This window comes from Anastrepha ludens, chromosome 6 (genome assembly GCF_028408465.1).
Source record: "Anastrepha ludens isolate Willacy chromosome 6, idAnaLude1.1, whole genome shotgun sequence".
NCBI classification, from domain to species: Eukaryota; Metazoa; Arthropoda; class Insecta; order Diptera; family Tephritidae; genus Anastrepha; species Anastrepha ludens.
This window is the reverse complement of record NC_071502.1, coordinates 58,727,628-58,751,171: the sequence shown is the minus strand read 5'-3', so window position 1 is coordinate 58,751,171 and position 23,544 is coordinate 58,727,628. Positions and strand designations below refer to the sequence as shown.

Here is a 23,544-nt window from a genome sequence, read left to right as displayed (position 1 = left end):
TTTAAGCAAAATTTACCAATTTTTTTTATTTCTATGCAAGAAAATATGCTTAATATAAATTTATAAGTTTCCTAATACGACTACGCTTTCGAGGTAGAACCCAAATTATAGGCCCCTATTATGAGTTGTATTCGATCTTCGATATTCGCTGGTTGTTTTCTAATTCTCCGTTATTTGACTCCACTTCAATATCTTCAGCATCATCGTACACATTGGGTTGAGCAAGTCCTAGCATACCTTCATTACCAATACTCAATTGGTACGATCCCTGAGCACAAACTCGCAGAACTGTGGCTAGCTTTAAAATATTTGGAATCAATTTGGCTCGGGTGCACTGCTGCAACTGGTTTTCTGTACTGGACAGTAGGTTCACAAACGGCTCTTTAGATAATCTAAAGTTCTTTAAAAATCTGTAAGGAAATTTCTGTAATATTAAGTACGTCAACACATTTTGAAATTTCTAAATTTACTCAGTGGAAGCCATTTCTAGGTGGTTGGATGCGTCCCTCAACTGTTTTCTACTTCTAGCTAGTTCCACTAATCTTTCATCGTCCGATGAATCGTCGAACCACAACTCCGTTGTACTCATTTTCACAAAAAATACTTTTTTTACCTTTTAAAAATAATGTTAGCAAAGAATTTCAACACAATCGGTTTTTCTTTTATTTTGATTTGCTGTATCAGCTGAGAAAAAATTATCTATTGTAAATGCGTCGAGCGATCGAAATTCACAATAGTCCTATTCTTCAACGAATGAGCACCATAATACCAAATGAAAATTCGTTCGAACAGCACTTTCGACTACAGTCGAAGATCGAATGTTGCTCATAATAGGGGCCATAGAGAGCAGAAATTTATCGATATGGAGAACGGCTTTTGCTGTGATCACCAGTGATATACTATATATGTACATACATCACTATAGGTGAATTTATTGCTTATTTTTTTGGCTTGGATTGATTAACACTTTCAAATTTAGCGCGCTACATAAGACGGTTAAGGTATTTTAGTAAACGAATTAAGTAATTGAAATACATATAATTATTTACTTGAATTTCAAATTTTTAATTTTATATTGCTTTAATAGTATTAGAGAATGGGTATTTTCTGAGCAATTTAATATAAAATTCGAACAATAATTTTCTTTTATTTGTCGCTTGATTTGGTTGGAAATAAAAAAATTTAAAACTTTTGTTTTGGGAAATGTGTTGCCAAAGTGACTAAATTCGCAAGAAAAAAAAAAAATAATAATAAATGTTTTTCCTTACATATACATATGTAATACGTACATATAGAACATATATTTCTACTTGGTTTATCTTAAAAAAATAAACGACTGCAACTGCTTTCGTTTTGAACACGTTGCACGCCAGCTGCTGGTTGACCGATAGTCACTATAGGGCCGAGTCTAGACACACGAGATAAGTTAAAAAAAAACTGTTTTTATTCTTTACTAAATGTCGCATCAAGGCATACTAGCCAATGCGAGTGTAGCGGCGCACTATACAAATGTACATAAATACATATTTAAATATTTGAAGATTTTGTGACGCTTGTGGTTGCTCAGAATTTTTTTGTTGTGGCATTTTATCGTTTTTGCTAATTGTTGGCTGGCATCTTTCACAAGTTCTCAATTTCCATTTGGTAAAATTTTGTTGTTCTACGTTGATACTTATCATTAAAATGTTTTCTTCTTTTTTTTGCTTTGGACGTTTTATGTTTTTTTATTTTTGTGTTTAATTTTTTTTTTATAATCTTTTATGGCTGTGAGAGTAGCGCTCTTAAGCTACAGATCAAAATGATAGACAGAAATGCTTTAAAAATACTCGCTTCGTGTTAATTATTGCAACAACAATTATTTTGTGATTGGTAATACAGTTGCCCACACATAAATGAGAATATATGTGTATGTATAAAAAATTGTTTTTTTCACTTTTGTTGGGTAACACCCAAAATAGAAGGGATTCAATGATTGACATTTATTTTATTCTTTGTAAAGTAATGTATGATAGTAATCGAAAAATATATAATATATATAATTTTTATTATATAAAAGCGTTCTTATTAAATTATTGTATTTTATCTCTGATGCTTGTCTTTTATTTTAATCTCAAGAGGGCCCGCATAGATACTGTCCTCCCCTTGAAATTCAAGTCCGCGCTACCGAAACAAACCACATTTTTTCCTACCAGTAAGGTATTATCAATACACCAGCGTCTCAAAAATTATTGGAGCGTTGTTTATGCTGTTACAAAGGCAGCAGCTGCCTCGTACACCTCATTCTTATTCTTATTCAGATCTTTTGAGGGTCTAGTGAATCACAATCCATATCTGTTTTGCAATAACGTAAACTTGATTTCCTCATAATATTGCACCATTTTTGTATTCTCCATCTCATCACACCTTAGTTCGACCTTATTGAACATTATCTCATCTACCCAACTACTGTGCATAATTGCAAAAATACCACTCGTTAGTTAACTAAATATCATTTATTTTCTTTCATGCTTCCGGCACTCTGTGCCAGCCACTGTAGGGCATGTCAGTGAAAGTCTAAATGCTCAGCGGCTGTTTCACGAAATTGGCGCGCATTTATCCTCTTTATGTACGTTTTCAATAGTGCAGCAAATTTCCTTGCGAGCTACTACGAGCTGTAATTTGAAAGTGAACATGTGTTAAATAAAGGTGCGGTCAGACGTGGCAAACCTTTTTTATTGTCAAAAATGTTTACTTTCCTGAGGATAATTTCACAAAATCGTTTTCAACAATAAATTTCGAGAAAGAAAATTACATAGAATGACTGAAATTATTAGAAAGCGTAAAGTCGCATTAGCAAGTCGCCCTTCTGACCATAAGTGTGTTGCCGTGTGACATTTTTGGCGGATCGCTGTGTACTCTCAATAACTCTGTAGTCAAATATTTAATTGGTGTGAGTTATTTATATATTTTTTATGTGAGATGAACATATTTTAGCAATGTTACATACATATTTGGACTTTTTCTCAATGTGATACATGGTGTTTTCACCGTGTCAACACATGACTTGAGTTACATATGTATTATTTGCAACGTTTTTCACTGGGCCAGTTGTGTTTTAGGCAAATAAAATGGAATAATATTGTCAATGAAAGTCTTTCAAAAGTTCCTCACATATATTAACATAGTGCAATAATTTTATATCGTTAACACATCCATTAGGATCAGTTTCCTTTTTAATAACAAATTGTGGGCATTCATTTCACACTCTTCATTGCACTTTGACAGATGGAAATTTCTCTAAGCACTATTTAATTTAAAAAACTATAGGGGATCAGTGGGGGTTAACGCTGGTTGAACGACCAAAAAGTTATGTTAAAAAAAATGTTAACCTTAACAGCTAACTTTTTAAATCAAAAAATATTTTCCGAAGACAGTCTCATGCTTAGGGTGACTGCTTCTGCAATTGCTTTCAAAAATCGTATCAGAATATCTTGCTTGTTGAAAGCACGTTTATTGCTGCCATACTTAGTGGCACCTTAAATGTAGTAAAAAATAAACGATCGTGTTGCTCTACGCACAAACATACACATACATATACATATGTTTCATGCTTACGAGTAACGAGCAGTACTTGTAATATTTATGCACACATTTTGACGTGTTGTGGATAGTGTTGTTGTCCACATGTGATGAACGTGAAGTGTTGTAGAGGTTTAGTTGCTTTATTTCATGCCATTTGGTGGATTTTACAGGCATGAGCTTGCGACGTGTGTGTGTATAGGTATGTGTGTGTGAATAATGATTCACTTTCATTTTATTGCCCTTTGGCTGGTATTATGCATTAATATACTTGTCATTTAGGACTTTAAGTGCTATTTTTATATTGAATTGGTGTATTTGATAGAAAAATGAATGTAGTAAAAACGATAAGAAAATGGTGCTTAAAAACTCTCATCTAACATTGACATTTTTCTTGTCGCTACTTAGCAAGACTTATATTAAAATTTTCTTTAATAATTTTTTATATAAAATGATGGACTTGAAAATGTACAACTTGGTTCATTTTTGAAAACTCTTCTAAGTTACATATAAGTGCATACATACATATGTGGCAATGATTAAAAGTACGTGGCTCAGTTATTGAAGCTTTTTGTTGAAAGCGGTATATTCGTTTTGAAATTTATAGAAAAAAGTTGATTTACCAAATACTAAGTAAAGCCAGCGGCCGTCGTAGCCGAATGGATTGGGGCGTGAGTACCATTCGGGATTCATAGAGAGAATGTAGGTTCGAATCTCGGTGAAACACCAAAATTAAGAAAAACATTTATCTAATAGCGGTCGCCCCTCGGCAGACAATGGCAAACCTCCGATGGTATTTCTGCCATGAAAAAGCACCTCATAAAAATATCTGCCGTTCGAAGTCGGGTGAAACTGTAGATCCCTCCATTTGTGGAACAACATCAAGACGCACGCCAAAAATAGGAGGAGGAGTTTGGCCAAACACCCAATAAGGGTATACGCGCCAAGTATAATAATAATAACGTAAAGCCAACATTTGTTACACAAAATGTTTCAATAAATAAAATTTTTTGCTGAAAAATATAGCATTAAAGGCATTAAATTATAAAAACACTGTTTTTTTTTGTAAAATGTGGACTACATATTAATTTATTACTATTTTTTTTAATAAGTTTTTTAATAAATACTTAATTCAAGATTTACAAAAGTCGGACATATTTCATCAAAACTTCAAACTGTTTAAACAGAATTAAAAAAAAAAAATTTAGTACTCAGTTCCTTAGTCCACTAAATTATACAATGATAACGCGCAAGCTTGAAGTGGCTTAAAATTCTCTTTGATTTTTGATAATTTGTCAATACATATTTCAAACTTTTTAATAAAAAACAAATTAGGTACTCAGTTTTATAGCCCGTTAAATTTTACTATGATAAAGAGAAAGCTTGAAGTGGCTCGCAATTCTCGATGGTTTTTGTTAATTTTTCCCCCTGACGGTGTAGCGCATTTTGTTTGTATAAAAAAAATATGGGCATTTACCACTCTATTTAAATAAAGAGAAATTGCATTGCTGACCAGAGACTGCTGGTCAAATAATAACGATGACATATTTTTCCAAATACAAGATCTTTCAAAAGTGACGCCTAGATGTCAGTAGTAATAATTCCTAAACCGTAGCTTGTTTTTATGTCAACTTTGACATTTGTAAAGTAGACAGATGTACAATTTTTCACGGTAGAACAATTCGTTAAAATTATTGAAACTTATGAAAATTATTGTGAAATTCGTGATATTTTTTGGGAAAAAATCGTTTCAATGATTTGGAAACTGAATAGAAATGTCAAGAAACTGCTTCTCTCGAGGATAAAAAAGAACTGGCAGACCAACAACTGAATATTCTATTGAGAATATTGCTGCTGTAGTGCAAAGTGTTGCTGAACAACCTTCAACGTGGATACGAGGGGTGCCTTTTATATTTCGGGATTAGAGAACAAAAACAAATTTTAATCATCAAAAGTCACTTTATTGTTTTTCAAAATATTCTCCATGAAGATCTATACACTTTTGCATGCGTTTGAACCAATTGTCGAAGCACTTTTGCTACTCTGAATGAGGTACCTCCAAAACATGCATTCTGAATGCCGCAACCGCTTCTTCAGGTGACAAAAAACGTTGACCTCTCAGTTTGTTTTTTACGTACGGGAATAAAAAGAAGTCATTCGGTGCCAAGTCAGGACTATACGGCGGATGACCCATTAATTCGATGTTTTGGGTGCTCAAAAATGCAGTTGTTTGAGCCGATGTGTGAGAGCTCGCATTGTCCTGGTGAAGAGTGATCCGTCTTTGGCGATTGGTTTTCCTAATTTCTTGGAAGACAACTGGCAAACAAATGGTTGTGTACCACTCAGAATTTACTGTTCTGCGTTGTTCTAGTGGTACGGTTGGAAGTGCTTCGTGCGTGAACAATTTTTGTTGGATTTGGCTCATCTTGAAACACCCATATAGTCGACTGCTGTTTACTTTCGGGCTCATACGCGTAAATCCATGATTCATCACCTGTCACGATGTCATAGACGTGTTTCGAAGCTCCGCGATCGTATTTTTTGAGCATTTCCTTCGACCAATCGACACGAGCCTTTTTTTGAGCGATTGACAAATTGTGTGGGATCCAAAGCGAACAAATTTTTTTGACAGTCAAATGTTTATGCAATATTGAATGTATGCTGGTCCCACTAATGCCTAAGATTGTCTCAATCTCACGATAGGTCACATGACGATCTTGCAATATCAGTTCGCGCACAGCATCAGTGGTTTTCGGAACAACAACTGATTTTGGACGACCTTCACGAAATTCGTCTTGGAGTGAACTACGACTACGATTGAATTCACCATACCATCGATAAACACTGGTCCTTGGTGGAGCTTCATCGCCAAAAAATGAATTAAGTTCATCCATGCAATGTTGCTGAGTTAATCCACGTCGAAAGTTGTAAAAAATAATCGCACGAAAATGTTCACGATTTAATTCCATTTTTGGACAGAGATGAATATTTTAAGTTACTGTAAACAACACAAATAGCGCTGGTAATTCAAAACGTTCTGAGTACGTAAAAGTCAAAAAATGTCAAACTTTGCGATACAGCTGTCAGTTGTCAGATTGCAACACCAGGGTTGCCAAATCCCGAAATATGAAAGGCATCCCTCGTATATTGATGTTCCTAGCAATTACACGTGGTCGTGCTTATGTGGAACATTTAAATGATATAATTTTGCACATACAATTGTTAAGATTTGAATAAAAAGAGTGCAAGACGGGCGCAACGTCACTCAGAACTGCTTTAAATGTCGTAAGCAACATTTCTTCTCAGATTCCTTGCAGTAAAAAAACGAAAAAAATTCTTTGGCTTCTCTATCTCGGAGCTTAGTACTGCTGATCACGAAAAGGAGAATCGTAGACATGAGTTTTTTGAATTGCAGTTCATTCTGGCAGAAATCATTTTATTTTTTCAATCCATTCCCTGGTGTCCTTTTTGTAGTAATGTATCTGCATCATACTCGTTTTGCTATCTCCCTCATGGAGATTTTTTAGTCTTTAACGTTAAAATTTCACTTTATATTTACGAAGTTCCAAACTGTTTCATATTTATATGTATCGCATCCAAATTTAAATTGTCCCGAAATTTCAAAACCAAATTGGGACAAGATCGACAAAACCTACTTGAGAGGGTTCCCAAACAGAAAACATTGTGAGAATTAAAAAAATCGAGTGAGTACACAGTACTGATTATAATAATTAATCTTTTCGTCTTGTTCCACTCCACTTTTTGAACTATTAAATAAATTAATTGAAAATATCTCCATATAACGCGCAAAATACCAAAAATTTGTGTATACAGTCCACGTTAAAAGGAAGCGTACAACGTATATTGACACGTTTTGACTGTGTATTTATTTGCTTTTTAGTTTCAACTATTCTTTTCATACTACTGATTTTTGAGAATTTTTTTCTTGGAGAAAATCCATTTAACACCTATTTTTTTATATGGAAGAAAACACCGAATACCGTCAGCAGAAAAAATTCTCAAACATGGGTGCGATTTTTGCACCAATTGAAACTTGCACTTTATTGTATGTAAAATTCTATGATCTACATACCCGAAATATTTCTTAAAATTCTGAGTAAAAACTTTGAAATGTTGATGAAAATTTGCCAAACTTTGACACGTTTTTACAAAGATCGAAACTCTTTATATAGTTCTTGGTGTGTAAGTAGTTGAACTATATTTTTATAAAAATAATAATTGAAAATGCAAAATAAATAAATAGTCAACACTTATTAAAATGTGGAGCATACTTTCTTTCGACGCTGACAGTACATACGTTGTTGCTTAAAAGAGCGTTGGTACGAAATGAAACTGCAGCTGCCAAACTCTCAAAATGACAACTAGTAGGTTGGCGATTTCTCTTTGGAGATGTATGGCAGAGGATGAGTAATCGCTAGTGGAGACAGCGAGTTATACTCAACGTATTCTCGACAAAAAAAGAAAAAACAATAACAACTCATGTGATGGCTATAACCAGACTTATTTGTTTACAGAAGTGAGAAATCTACTGCATTACATAGTGATGGCTTCACGCTAAACGACCGGCATTTCGCGCATGCGTAATTTTATAACATCGTTAGCCTCATTAATTAATGTAGTTGAATGTGAAAAGTTGTACGACTATGGAACAAGACTTAAACATAGAACATAGAGTCAATTAATATTGGGGTAAAATTGGTTTTTCTAATTTTTGATGTAACGATTGCCAACTTTCATTCAAATTGGAACAAAAATGCAATAATATTCTCCTAGTGATCAGTTTTGGATTAAGACTGTACCTAACGCAATTGTATCGCAACGGGATTTAGCGGATCCTTTTTCGCAGATGTAAAATAAAAATAACTCATAACGAGTACATGGACATTGGCAATTTTTTTCTGCCATTGACATTTCTCTCTCATCACAGTACCTCATCCAGACCCAGTTCTCTTATTAAACTCAGCATAGAGCTGGGTTGGATTGAATGTATGTGCCTTTCTTCTGGTTGCAATTAGCTAAGATGTCTCAACCTTCTTCGCGCTGTAATGCTGCATTCCAGGAGAAGGCGCGTTCGAGTCTCCTGAGATTGGTGACAGAAACGACAGGAGACCGTAGGCCAAACCTCGATCATGTGCAGATGACTACGCAATCTGCAGTTCGCTTGGGGTAGCTCTATGGTTTGATGCCAGCAAACCTCCCTTAGCCCTAGCCCTACACTCCTAAGCTTCTCCTTGATGGTGTGTTGTCCCATAGCAAGGAAGGGTGCGGGTCCTGCGACCTTTCTGGCCAACGCGTCCGCTATTTCGTTCCCAGTTATACCCCTGTGCCCAGTATCAAGATGAAATACGTAAACATTCGCAAAAAAAAAAAAAATTAACACCAGTTGATCAAGGTGATTACTGAGATATGGTGTGTTGATAAAATAGTCTAAGATAAGAGTATTGAAAATTCATAGTCAAAACTTGGAGGGGTTACACTTCAGGTTAGGTTAAACGAATAAGACATCAAGAAGAAGATTGCAAGGCATAGGATGGCTTGAATTTATCGACTACTTCGGCAATGAAGAACCAAAGGGCTAAACAGATTTTTTTCTGAAAAGGGAAATATATCAATACATCGCCGTCGAACATTTCGGCTGTTAAAATACCCATTGTGGCGGAAATAACTCGAAGCTCGATCATAGAGAGCATGAGCATACATATACTTTTTAATAAAATCTAAATTCAATGTAATTTAAATTATAAAACAAATTGAACATTAATAGTTGTGTTAAATTTACTTGTTTCCATTCGGGGTTGCAAAACTCGAATCATAACTTTACTTTTCTGGACCATTCTGATTTTTTTTTTTTGGTGGCCTCGTATACATAAAGGCCAAGCGCTTCATTTAAACCAATATCACGTATTAACTATTGTTTTTGTTTTTGCTTGTTTTTCAAGGAACATCATCTGCAGCGGGCAATATGTACTGGTCTCATTATACCCACACCAGAGGTTTTTACCACCGATCAGGAAGCCTACGATCGCATGTATCCTCCCAATTACAAAATGCCGCGGCAACTAATACACATGCAACGTAAGTTCAAATGACTTTCCAACTTGAAACATTGAGATTAATTTTCGATCTTCATTTGTCGCGCTCCCTTATTAAAGCGCTGGGTCTCGAGCAAGATGTGCCAGATTACGATATGGACAGCAGCGATGAGATTTGGATTAGCCAGCAGAGTCGACGCCTTGATCTGACACCACTGAAGTTCGAGCAGATGATGGATCGGCTGGAGAAGAGTTCGGGTCAAATGGTCGTTAAGCTGAATGAGGCGAAAGCATTGCTTAAACAGGACGATGAAGTCAGCATTGCAGTTTACGATTACTGGCTTAATAAACGCTTAAAAATGGTAATGATATTAAAATTCAGAAAAAGAGTGCGCCAATTCTTAAATGGCACAATTTTTGTGTATAATTTTGTTTGAAATTAAATTACAAAACCAAAAATTCAATTAAATCGATTTGCACAAACAAATTTGCTAAATTAAAACTTGGAATTAAACAGCAACACCCGCTGATACTGACTGTGAAAACGGAGAATCGTCCGGGCGCATCTTCGAACAATCCGTACTTAGCATTTCGCCGACGCACCGAAAAGATGCAAACGCGAAAGAATCGCAAAAACGATGAAACGTCCTATGAGAAGATGCTCAAACTGAGGTGCGTACGATTTACTTTATGGGCAGGCAATTGAACCTGGTATCACAAAGCGTTTAGTTACCTCTAAGTTTGAGTCAATTTAAAGATGTAGAAGTTGAACACTTAGGCCGGGAATGAATACAATCTAATTTATATAGTGACTGAGATACATAATTTGATAGAGAAAAAATTAAGTATTAATTGACATCAAAGAGTAAAAGTAAGAGTAAAAAAGTTACAGTAGATAAAAAGTGAGTAAATTATAGTTGAAATAAAAATCAGCATATAAAAGTCTGGAAACTTCGCTCGGTTACATGACTATTCGTTTTAATTCCCAAAGAAAGAAATAAATTCAAATAGATGAGGTTGCAAAATGTAGGCACAAACAATTTACTTCGATTTTAGAACAGGTGATTTTTCAATAAGTTTCCTTGTGCCTTGTTCTCAAAAGTGTTGTTCTCGGAATGAGCAGAGTAGGTACTGTAGCTAAGTTAAAGAGTACGCTCTTGCTCTTACCTCGAATTAGTATCTACAATGTTTTTTTCCTCAGAAATTGCAAATTGTCGCTTAATGAGCTACAATTTTGCGCCATTGTTAAATGTGCCATTTTTGACATTGGAAACTAAAATAAAATTATAAATAAGATGTTACAAAGTGAACATAGGTAAAGTTAAGTTAAGTTGGTTCGGAGAACTGCCTAATGCAAACTCAAAAATGTTTCTGTAATAGTAAGATTATTAACGATAAGTCAATAAAGTTGCAAGATTTTGAAAAATATCCGGTTAAAAGTTAGGTAGGGAATGGACTGGTCATGGTCAGAGCCATAATACAGTTGAGTGTTATTGGTTTTTTTTTAACCTGGGTTTAACAAATCCTAAGAAATAAGGCATCTCTTTTTTTCTCGTTTACAAATGCCTCGGGCAAAGCTAAAAATTCAAGTAGTTTTAATAATTCTTTCTCGCTTTTCTTAAAACTAATCATTAAAAATAGTTTCGGAATTTGTTATTATCTTATTTTTGCTGAAAAATCATTTAGGTGAACTACAATACACTATGAATATCGAAATGTTATTGTTTTATTTTCATCTAAAAGGATGTGTCAGTAATGACATTCAGGTTTTCGTTATTTACGCTCAAATAAGCAAACATCAAATTATTGTTAAAAGGGAATATAATTAAAAAAATATATATTATGCAGCTTCTAAGAATAATGAAGATGATACTACAAACTTGAATATCACAGTTAAGCATAATTAAAGAAAACTATTAGACAAAAGGTATACATGTTTATATGAAAAGGGTGTTTTTAAAAGGTGCATAATTAGAAAAAAAATAAAAAGTTAGGTAAAGTAGATATTTGGTTCAGTAATAGTAATGGTATGATATAATGGTATAGGTACATTGCTGAAAATAATCTTATGACGAAAAATTGCATTCCTTGATTATTGTTCTGAAATGCTACAAGGCCATAACCTCCTGTCGGTACGGTGTAGTCACCGGTTGTCATCGTCTACCACTTCGTTTCCACGACAGCCCAAGGCCTGTCACTTCAGCAGCATTCCCCATATGTAAGTATGGGAAATCTTTATGCTGCTCTAACAACAACAACAACCACTTTGCCACTTCAACAACAAAGTTATCGCACAAGATTCGCCTCATAAAACTCGTATAACTCACTATTATACAAACAAATATAATTTTAGGCAGCTCTATTCCACCGTGTTGATGTATACTAAAGGGTGATTTTTTAAGAGCTATAGGAAAGTTTTTCAAAAAAACACACGTAAAATTCAGAAAAATGCAAAAATTTTTATTTAAATCGATAGTACAGTCCATATAATTTAATGTTTGAAGATTATGAATGTTGATCGCGACTGCGCTTCAAATGGTCCATCCGCTTAGTCCAATTTTCGGCGTCTGAAGCCGAAATTTTGTTGGAATAACACAATTTCAAACAAATTCTTTGAATTTCCATCGTTAAATTCGAAGAACACACTCGAGCTTGACTTGTTTACAGTAGCACAGAAAACAAACTATGTGACATATCACGCTGAAATTTGCCATGTAAGCTTATAACAGTCCTACCAAAAAACCAAAAATTTATTTTTGCCATATGTCATCCGCGGACCGTTTTATTGATACCGTCTCGTTCATATTTGAGCAGAAGGTAGACCAAACTGAAGATAATTGAAAGTGAAACAAAACACGAAACGTGCGTCAGCTGTTTGAACCAACTGTTTAAAAAGATAATAGCTAAAAAATTAACCTTAGGTGCTTCATCTATTCGCCTCTTGCTAACGCTTGGCGTTTGGCCTAATATTAAAAAGATAATAGCTAAAAAATCACCCATCATAGGTGCTTCATCTATTCGCCTCTTGCTAACGCTTGGTGTTTGGCCTAATATTAGTAAAGATCAGTAAGACTTCATTAAAGTTTTATGCCGTCACTGATTGGCGGATGGGGTTTAGGTATAAGAAGCTTCTTCATTGTAAGAACGTGCCATTGCATGTGTTGCAACGCGCTTCGCAACCACTTTCAATGCTACCGAAGCGGTACGTATTTATATCTTGTCAAAGATAGGTAGGAAGATAGGTAGAAGTGGCAGTTGGTTTGTAAAACAACTTGCTTAGACCGTTTCCGATCCATTGGTATACCACAAAAGCCGTTTACGTACTACTGCTCGTTAAAACATTTTGTTGTGATGTCTGACAGTCTCTTCCTCCTTCTTGTTCTTATAGCTTCTGTCAAAATAAGGTACATTCAATCTTTAAGCATGTCGACCTAGGACACAGTGACCTGTGATCAAAACAACTAACGTAGAGACGTTTTTCTTAGCCGATTAAGTAGCGCCTGACGTCCCATTCTGACCAAATTTTTTTTCTAGTCTTACATGCCAGACCATCAATCCAACTCGTGTTGGCTGAAGTGGCATTGCTGCTTGTACCACACAGTTTGTAGGGAGGGTTTGAGAGGGGTATACCTATGGTACAATCTCCATACCAAGAGGGAGGCGAGTGGTAGTGCCCTCTCTTGCTAATTTTGTCTGCCTTACCATTTCCTTGTATGCCTTTATGCCTATATTGTCAACCCACTCTCGTCTAGCTGGAATTCTTGTACTAAATAACCTATTAAAATATAGTTCATCCAAACAATAGTCAATAGGATTAGTTGAACCCAGACCGAGTGTTATGGTCGAGTGTCCAATACCAAAATCGCGCCATTCTGTTTACCAAGTTTAGTCTGTTTACCAACTAAATTTATCATTTGAAACACTAAAGTAGTATTTACTATAAGTTTTATTAATTAGCAGTAATAATGTAAAATTAAATACACAGGAAGTAAATAGGAGAAAGATGAAAGATAGAGAATAAGTAGCAATAGCCCCCTGACTCATTTGTGTAGAACTATTTTTCAAATTAAAAAACTGTGTTGAAGAAACGGGATTTTGTAATCCCTGTGAATTCACACCGTAATCCGTGGGGTAGTAGCATTACTGAGCTAATTTGTTTGTCAACTTCAATCATACTAATTATTCGCGTGCATATATAATTAGGCGCGACCTACAGCGTGCCACCACCGTGCTGGAGATGGTGAAGCGACGCGAGAAGACGAAACGTGAGCAATTGCATTTATCTATAGAAATCTTCGAGAAGCGATACCAACTGCGCGACTTCAGTGGTGCTCTATTCTCCGAGTTAAGTTCTTTTCTGAAGAATTCTAGGTATGTTTGATTGATTAATCTTCTGTTGTTGGTGGGTAAGTCCGTACTAAATTGTTTATCCGTTTTCTCTTCTCCACCGTCACCATACAGACCCGCGTTTGCCCCATTGTATACGAATCAATACTCACACCATGGATCTGCGCCGGGCACCACACCCACAGGTGTTGCGTCTGTAGGTGCGGCCACACATGCTGCCGGTGTTGGTAGTGTACTGGGACCAGGCGGTTTGCTTACATCAGCGGCGGGTGCCAATAGTGTAGCGTCTGGCAGTGGTGGCCATTTGTATGCGTCGGCTTCGCAGTACCTGAATCCTTCGAGTCTAACGATTGGTGGGTATCCTAACAATTTTATTTGTTTCTAATATTTTTGTTACTAATGTGTTTTTTTTGTTTTTTGTATTTTTATGTTTCAATCCATAGATGCAATCAACGCTGGCGCAAATGGTGGCGGTAATCGAAAGGAAAAGCGACAGTATAAGAAACGAAAACATAAATTGCCTCGTGATAAACAACAGCAACAGCAACAACAACAACATCTGTCGCAGCATCAGCAACAACAGTATTTGGGTGGCGTTGGCAGTGGTAATGGTTTGTCAGCGTCTGCACTGGGTGGAGTGGGAGCAACGCTAAGCACACAACATCTGCTACAGCTGCATCGACAGAGCTCATCGCCCGCTGCTAATGAGTCTAATATCGAAACGGAGGAGGAAGATTTTGGCAGTGGCGGCTTAGGAGGTGGGGGTGGTAGTGGTCATCATGCGCACAAAATAGGCTCTGAGAGCGAAGAGGAGGCACCGTTTGCATTTAGGCGAAAGCAGCATTGCGACTATCAGAGGGTGAGCTTTTGCGATGGCTAGAGATTAGATATGAAGTTTTCTCAGTACAATTGAACCTAGTTTTGTCTAAGCATGTTTCTGTATGTACGATTTTTTTTAAAAACCATATGTTATATGTATTATATGATTTCTGTTTACATGGAATGACAATTTACTTTAGTTTTGCTTCTTGTTTACTTATAGCCGTTAGCCCATGACGGTAATTGGCCTTGGGAGTCAAAGGAAGATTATGGACTTGGTGATCCGAAATATCGTTTCACACTAACTTCAATAAAACATCCGAGGTAGGTATACATATTTTTTTTTAAAAAGTTTGAAGATATATGGTTGCTCTTTTCTCAGGCCCCGTTGTATTGGTTTCGCCAGACGTCGCATGGGCCGTGGTGGTCGTGTCGTATTGGATCGCACTGCCACAAATATGGACGATTTTTGGTCACAGTTGGACTATACGATATTTGAAAGCGATTCCGCTTCGACGGCGACTAAGTCCATGAATATTAAAAAAGAACCTGTAAAACCCGCCTCTCCACCAACGGTTGTTGACCTGCTGCCGTCCAACATAACTAACGCAGCTGGTTCAATTGCTACCGCCACGACTACAAAGTCTTCATTACAAGTACCCGCCACCACAACGATCAAATTTGAGCCCACGGATGCACCAACGGATGTGTCACACAAAATCGATACTATCGTAACTCAAGGCAGTGACGACGATGGTGTCGAGGCAGACTTTGATGACGATGACGACTATGAGGAGGCTTTGTGCAAAGATGAGAATATCTCACGCGATGCCAACTACATTTCGTCACTAACTATGCTGAGGCAACGGCAACGACAACGATTACGACGCTTGCAGCAGAAGCGCCGACGTCGTCGACTGCAGCGTCAAAAGGGCGTTGAGGAAAGCGGTGGGAATGGAGCTGATGGCGAGAGTACAAAACGACGTCGCTTCAATCACACCGATGCTGTTGTCGTGGATGCAAAGGCAGTATCTGAGGCACAAACAGTTCCTCCAGCAAAAGAGCCATTGCCACGCCGCTTACTGCATCGACTGTCCAAATTAATCGATGACAAGAATATGAACGGAATAAGTAATTTCTTGCTGGGTGAAAAAGTGAAGCGTGAGAAATTGAATGGAGATGATGTGTCCGACGAAGTGGTGATCGATTTAGTGCGGCAGCAGCAGCAGCAACAACAACAATGGCCAAATCACCGTTCTAATAACAATTTAATGAACTACAATAACAACAACAATAGTAGTAGTAATATAAATAAGAATGTAAGCATTAGCGATAAATTCAATGTGATAAAAAGCGAAGGCACCAGCCCACCATCATCGGCGACGGGGCCAGTAACAGCAGCAGCAGTAGTGGCAGCAACTGCAGGAGGGGCAGAATCTGCGGCGACCACAACGACACCTAGTTCAGCAACGTTTACGTCGTCGGTAGCACCACTAACAAAAGCTATCAAACAAGAACTGATAGACTGCACAAGCGGCGGTGCCTCGGCCGATGATTCGAATGAACCTTTAAGCAGCATAAAGAAAACCGCGTCTGCGTTAATGGACGTTGCAACCACTTCAGATTTGCAAGTGCTGGAAGATGAAGAAAATGTAAATTTGGCACAATTAAGCAGTCTAATACGACACACCGTGAAAAAGGAACCACTGGATGACGGCGGCATAGCGCATGCATCGTTTACTAAGGCCACAAAATTCAACTCCACAAATTGTGTATATACTAAAATGTGCGACCAGGATGATCCTGTGTCAACACCGCTAAATCAGATGCCCGATGTCATACGCCAGCAGTACCGGCAGTCTCTGCAGTTCAACAAGGAATTGAAACGTGAGCAAAAGCGTGTCGATGAAGCATGTAGTACTGGCATTAACGTCATAATCGACAACGAATCACCGACACATTGTGATGATGATAAATATGATTACATTGGCAGTCTTTCACCGACATCCAGCCAGCGTTTGGACGTGTGCAATGAACTGCTCTCCGAAATACGCCGTGATTGGTTACACTTTCGTCCGAAGACACCAACCGATGTGTTGTCTGATAGTAGTGATTGCAAGTTGGTGCCGGCGGGACCTCTGGTTGAGTGGACGCAACAGACACCAATAGTTGTTGAAATGCTGCGGGTACCGTGTGACAATGTTGAGCCACGTAAAACACAGCACCCGCATAAAATCTCTGGACAGACACTGAGTAGTCTGTGGGACACACATTCCGACGATGCACTCTTCGTAAGTGATAGCTTCAAGTATGCCGAACTCGAACCAGACACGCAGTTACTGCAAACGTACTTTGCGGCAGATGTAACTCGCGGCAGTAGCAAGAGTCCAGACGTTGGAGCAGCGGGCAATTCGAACTCGGCTATAGATTTCAACCTGAGCGGTGACTCACTAACCGACATAAATCTATTAGGTGACGGTGATGAAACGGACGAAAATATGCTTGTGAATATATTGAAGGAATGCGATGACATAAAGACACTGAATCAGGCTACGAACTTTTGGAATGGCATATTGGAAGGTGAAGCAGAAGTTGATGAAGTAGCTGCGGATGTGGAGACTGACTTAATGGCCTGCATCGACGACAAACCGAAACACAAGGACGGCAGACGTGCATTTCGTGCCAAAGGCAGCGTTGGAGGTGGCTGTGGTGGTAGTGGCAAGTGGCGCAGTAGCTGTGCAATGTATGGCGGCACAAGTTTTAATACATCGGGTGTTAGTGACTCACTTCCAGATGATGTATTTTTCCAAAAAGTGCAGCCAAAGGTAGAACCGACCGGTGCGACTGACGCATTGGCGTCTACTACGTCTGAAAAACTTGATACAGTTGTCAAAACCGAGCCCGCTGATGACTTACCTGGTCCACCAACACTTGAAGTTGGTGGGGCAGTAACGACGCAGCAAAGGCAGACAACAACGTCGATAGCAAGTATACCCGCGCAAATATTGCAAAATACGCCTGCAGCTGCAGCTGGCGTCCGTATCGGCGGCGCCAGCAGCGGTGTAACAACCCTCGCCAGCATACCACATTTCGTTGCGAACAGCGCGCAGCCGCAACTTATTGCAACATCCGGAGTCGTACATCAACGCCAGCCACAACCACAGCTGCATGTGCAACAGCAATTAGTTACGCAGCAGCCGCAACCACAGCATCAGTCACAAGTACAGTTGCAGGAGGTGGCTGCCGTGGGTGATATTATTACGGTGACGTCGACGAATGTGCCAGCATTGCAGCAGCAACACCTGCAGCAAGCACAGGTGCAGCAGCAACAGCAGCAGCAGCAGCATCAAATATTGCAGTTGCGACAGCCACGGCTACAGAATGTAATGCAGCAGTTGCAGCAAATACAGCAACAGCAGCAACGTCAGCATCTGCTGCAGATGCAACGTGATCTGCTCTCCGGTGGTCCAGTCATAACGCAGTATGTATCGGCCACGCCTACAAATGCGAGCACTACAACCGTAACAACAACTGCACTTCGCCAGCCCACTCTCACACCTATTGGCGCCACAGCTACTGGAAATCATACCATCTATACCACTAGCACATCGGCGGATGGCAGCATAATGGGTGGCTCACAAAAAATTTACATACAGAAAGCCACACCCTCAATCACCAGCGCAACCGCAATGTTATCTGCGTCGACAGCGCAAACTTCTAACAGCCAGTCGTCTACAAGCACAGCACCGGCTTCTGTTATTACGCTGTCCAATGTGAAGCTGGAGAACAGTAGTGATGGTAGTGTATCTTCAAATCAGGGGGTGACGTCAGCGACGACAACAAATATACTAACAATTGATGGTAATGCCGTAACGGCACCGACTATGAGTTCAACTGGTTCGGGTGTAAACATCATTAGTACGTCGGGGGGGCATCAAGTGGTACACAGTATTAGTGGCGGTACAATGCAGCATTTGACTAGTGCGAGCAACAGCGGTGGCACGGTGCAACATTTGTCGTCATCTGTATCCGGAGGCACGACGCCACTCATTGTTACAACAACGACGCGCCAAGCGCAACAACAACAGCAGCAGCAGCAACAGCTTGTGCATCAGCCAACACAACAAATTGTATGGCGTCAGATAAGTGGGAGCACAACCAATTCGGCGTCAAGTGCGGCTACCACCGTGAGTGGTGCCGATGCTGCGGCGGCAATGGCGGCTGCAGCAGCCGCGGCAGGCTCGTCGGGCAACAAAATTGTATGGGCCAGTAGACCAGGGCAAAAGCGGCAGTTGAATGGGCCAGATGGTGCGACAGGTGAGTGTATTTTGAGAAGAAACGGCGTTTAATTATTTATTACAGAAAGAATAGCACACATACTTGCGCTTCTTTCTCATAAGGCTTATGACTTATGCCTTAAAATATTAGTATATTGTGCACTCGAGAAATTTAAACATCTGTAAGAGTCTGTTGTTGAGGTATATGGGTTTATAGTGTTTACCCTATTTAGGAAATGGTGATTAAGTTGGAATTGAGTATAATTACGATAAATTTAAATAGGTGTGTGATCAAGTTAATTTATATGTATTTAGTTTATTTTTATTAAATTTAGTCTCAGAGGATTTGTTTCCTTTCATTTAATTTTTAACATTTTACTATATTTATTGACGAAAAATTAAACAGCATAACTTTATAATTCGATATCGAAATTTTCAGACATAAACAAATTGTTGTTGAACCGCAAATTCTCACAACGAAAAATAATCACCCAACAACAACATCAAATCCAAATCACAAAGCATTTACAACATTTGCATCACCAACAACAGCAGTTGCAACAGCAACAGCATCAAGATGATGATAGCGGCGTGAATGCTATCCATGATGGGCAGACGAACTCCGGTACTGGTGTGACAACAACTTTGGTTGGCACAACATCTCAGGTCGCTCAGCAACTGCAGAAAGTGCAGATGCAAGGTGGCAAAGTGATAAAAATGTCCTCGTACCCACTGCTCGTTTCTGAGTTGAATGTCGCACAACAACAACAGCACCAACAGCAGAAGCACAATTCCGCCGCAATTGCTTCCAATCACAACTACAGTCTGCAACCTACAACGGCGATAATCACATCGTCGCAATCAGTGACGCAGCAGGGCACCACCAGTGGTAATAAAATTTATCTCACCAGCAACAATACTAGTGGTGGCGGCACCAATTTCACAATCGCTACAGCTAGCGAGCTGGCTAATGCTGTTGCTGTACAACAGTCCAATAGCAACAATAGCGGCAGCAGCAGTAACGGCAACAGTAGCAATAGCATGACACAGAAGCTGCATCATTATAAAGAGCTGCAAAACTCCAATTTGAAGGTGAACTTTGTGTCCACTTCTAATTCAGCAGGCAATAGTGGTAGTGGTGGTGGCGTCTCCGGCGGCGGTAACAGCACAGTTAGCATGCAGCATGGTAGTATAGTTATGGATGCGAAAACAGTGGCGGCTGCAGTCAGTCACTCCCAACAGCAGCATCAGCAGCAACAACAGGCAACGTCGCAACAACAAGCGGTTGTGTTGAATAAATCGTCGGCGAATGCAAATCTGCAACAGCAAAGATTGAAGCGCGAGCGTATACTAAATATAATCGGCGCCTCGAATATGGAGGTGAACGCAGGGAATGTCACGAACACCGTAGTTAGTGCGGGCAGCAGCGGTGCTGTTGAGAATAGTAAACGCGTGTTGTACACAAGCCTGCTGAATATGAAACCGCTGCAAAAGAACAACTCCGGTCAAATGCAAATGCAAATTGGGCCTGGAGGCATGACTCACGCGCTTTTGCGCGGACGCATTGGCAACAATCAAACGATCTTCACTAATATGCGTACGGTGCCGATAGCGACAAGTGCAGCGGTAAGTAATGCAACCACAGTGCAGCAGCTGCAGGTAGCAGCGGCAGGCGGCGGTGGCAGTGGTGGTGGTGGTGGCAACGGGATGAGTGTCAGTCTGGCGCAAGTGACTACGAATTCGACGGCACAACACCAACAGTCGTTGGTGAGTATAGCCTCCTCGAATTCCCCTGCGGCGGCTGTGGATGTTATAACAACGACAACGTGCGGTGCGTTGACGACCAGCTGCAATGATCTCAAGGTTATTGAGAGTGTTAGTAGCAACAACAGCAACAACGGCAACAGTAGCAGTGGTAGTGGCAACAATAATAATAATAGCAATAACAGTAGTAGCGGTGGTGGCGGTAGTGCTGGTAATTCAATGGTTGCGGCAACGATGGGCTCACTCGCCTCCGCAATAATCAACAGGTGAGACACGGGGAGCTAACTAACAATAAGAATTTATGACTATGAAAATAAGTGCGCCGCACAATTGTGTGCAGCCGTCGTCGTCGCAGGTCGAGCGGCGACAGCAATGTGTCGCATTTGGTGTGTCTCCACTGCAGTTGCAGCTGCAGCAGCTGTAGTTATTGCGCTATTGCCACAACAGTTTTGCCTTCTGAGCGCAAAATGCTTTGAAAATACGACGATTATGTTGATTATTGTGATGAAGATGGCATACAAATTCGAGGAGGTGCTCCTTGCCACACTTGGTTAGTGTATAAAGTTGCTAGTACATGCCAAAAAAGCTGAGCGGCTACGAAAGCGAAAAACGAGAGAGCGGATGAGAAGCGCGTAAACACAATGCACATTAACAGTTTCGTTTCATTCAACAGTTGCGTTACCACTGTTACCGTCATGATATGTGCCACAATCAACCCAAAAATATATTCTCAACTAACTTCAATCAAATTGAGTATTGACAACAGCGCTAGGAGTAGGCGCCGCAGTAGCAGTATAGTAGCAGCAGCAAGAACGACAACACAACAACTTATACCTTACCAATCTCTTGTAATTTTACTAGATGTTGTTGTTAATAATTAATAATGTACTTGTAGATTACTTGTAGATTATATATTAATTTATATATACATATATATGCATCTATACATATATATACATACATATATACTTAATGAGTTGAGCTATGATTGAAAAGGAAAGAAAAGTAAAGGAAAACAAAAACTGAAACTGAAAGAAAAACGGAAAAGAAAAAGAGAGTTAAATGGAAAAGAAAGTGAAATTCGTTGAAAACAAAATCATCGTTACAACAAATGAAGTGTTATTGTATAAAGAAAAGTCCTAATTAATGATAGACGAAGAATCAAAGAGAGAAAAGAGCACGCGTTGAATGAATTGGGTAAGTGGGTAGGAAGGGAGTGGGAGTGGGAGTGAGAGCGAGAGCGTATAAAACACAAGTTATTGAACAAATTTTCTGCATTAAATTTTTCTTTCTTGCGCCGAAATTAAGAATATCTGGGGCGAAGTCTGTTGTGTCAGACATGCAGTTCTTAATAGCAATAATAAAACAAACAAAAATTTCAATACCAAAATTGTACGAGTACCATGTAAAAACGATTTTGGATGGTATTTCTTAAATCTTTGCAAGTTTATTGAATTAATGCTTGTTCAGCGCAAATTTTTTAGTAACAGAATGACCTTATAATTAGTTTCAAATTTAAACTACAAAAATTAATAAAAAAAGTGACGATTTCAATATTTTCTTTCCGCTTGGTCGCAGTTTAGAAGGATGCTAGTGTTTTGTAAAGTGTTTTTGTATATCGAATCATTAACAAGCGTAACAAAAAACATTAAAGTTACCACTTTTGCGACTCCCCGCATGACTTCACACACACACACACACACACAATTCTTCACGCTGCTGCTCAGAAATGCGAAAGAGAACGATTTTTTGTATTTCATTTAAATTATTTACATTTGCTTTAAGTTACATAAAAACAAACAAAACAAACAAAACAAAAAAACAACAATGCATTTTCATTTTTTGTAATTAAAATACATATTTTGTTTTTCAGTTACTTTTTTTTTAAGTTTTTGTTTTATCATTATTTTTTACTAAACAAATCCGTTATATAGAGAATACAATTATAAGTAGCGTTAGCTATAAATTAAGTAACGCTTTAGATTTTAATTTCTACTACCATAGTTTTTTTTCTACGCTAATAAAAATTGTAAATCTTTAAAAGAGAAGAAATAATGGAAAGCGAGAAATAAAAGTTAGCCTCGAGAAGAGAATAAAACGAGAGAGAGAGAGAAAGAGAGAGCATATATAGTTAGATACGTCAAGAAGGCGGCAGTGAAATAAAAGCTACCGCCGAAAGTTGGAATACAACATTCGCTTATTATGATATATGTATATCAGGTCTTATTTTCAAGATCGACTTTTTACATTTTAATAAAATCAAAGAAAATAAATCAAAAACTATTAATATATAAGCTTACAACCGATTTGCATTTAATGTTTTATCCCAAATTCGGAACTTGCTGCGGTGTAACTCGTTTTGAAAGTGAATACAAATTTTATAATTAGGCGGAAAATAGCGGGGTGTTCAGCTTTGAAAGGGCATTAGAAAATGTTGCATTTTCAATTAATGGTAAAACTTCAAACTCCGAGTTTGCTGCCGTGCTTAAAAATACGTTTTAAAATTTCAAAACTATTTTAATTTCTGATTAATGCAAGCGAATATTATATGAACTTACAGTCGAAATAAGGTTCATTTTCACGAATTCTCAGTTAGAAATTATTCTTGGACAATTCTGTAACAACAATTTTGAAGTTGCAAAATGCAACTAAGGCCACAAGTTTCTTTGGATACTTAATGATGTACAGTAGTCTTAATTTTTTTTTTTTTGTTTTGTGTGGTATAA

At 38.4% G+C, this 23,544-nt stretch overlaps 1 protein-coding gene across 14 annotated transcripts in view; it reads left to right on the top strand.

Moving 5' to 3' along the window:
* Positions 1–23,120, top strand: part of LOC128867995 (uncharacterized) — a 35,167-nt gene extending 12,047 nt beyond the window's left edge. For all 14 annotated transcript variants that reach the window (XM_054109672.1, XM_054109665.1, XM_054109666.1 and 11 more), the window contains exons 3-11: positions 9,519–9,654; positions 9,732–9,973; positions 10,129–10,283; positions 13,815–13,982; positions 14,073–14,311; positions 14,402–14,817; positions 15,001–15,101; positions 15,160–19,094; positions 19,494–23,120. In XM_054109672.1, the coding sequence (XP_053965647.1) occupies positions 9,519–9,654; positions 9,732–9,973; positions 10,129–10,283; positions 13,815–13,982; positions 14,073–14,311; positions 14,402–14,817; positions 15,001–15,101; positions 15,160–19,094; positions 19,494–21,088 (6,987 nt within the window). In that variant the 3' untranslated portion in view covers positions 21,089–23,120. The remainder of the gene's footprint in view (positions 1–9,518; positions 9,655–9,731; positions 9,974–10,128; positions 10,284–13,814; positions 13,983–14,072; positions 14,312–14,401; positions 14,818–15,000; positions 15,102–15,159; positions 19,095–19,493) is intronic.
* Positions 23,121–23,544: the final 424 nt, after the last annotated feature.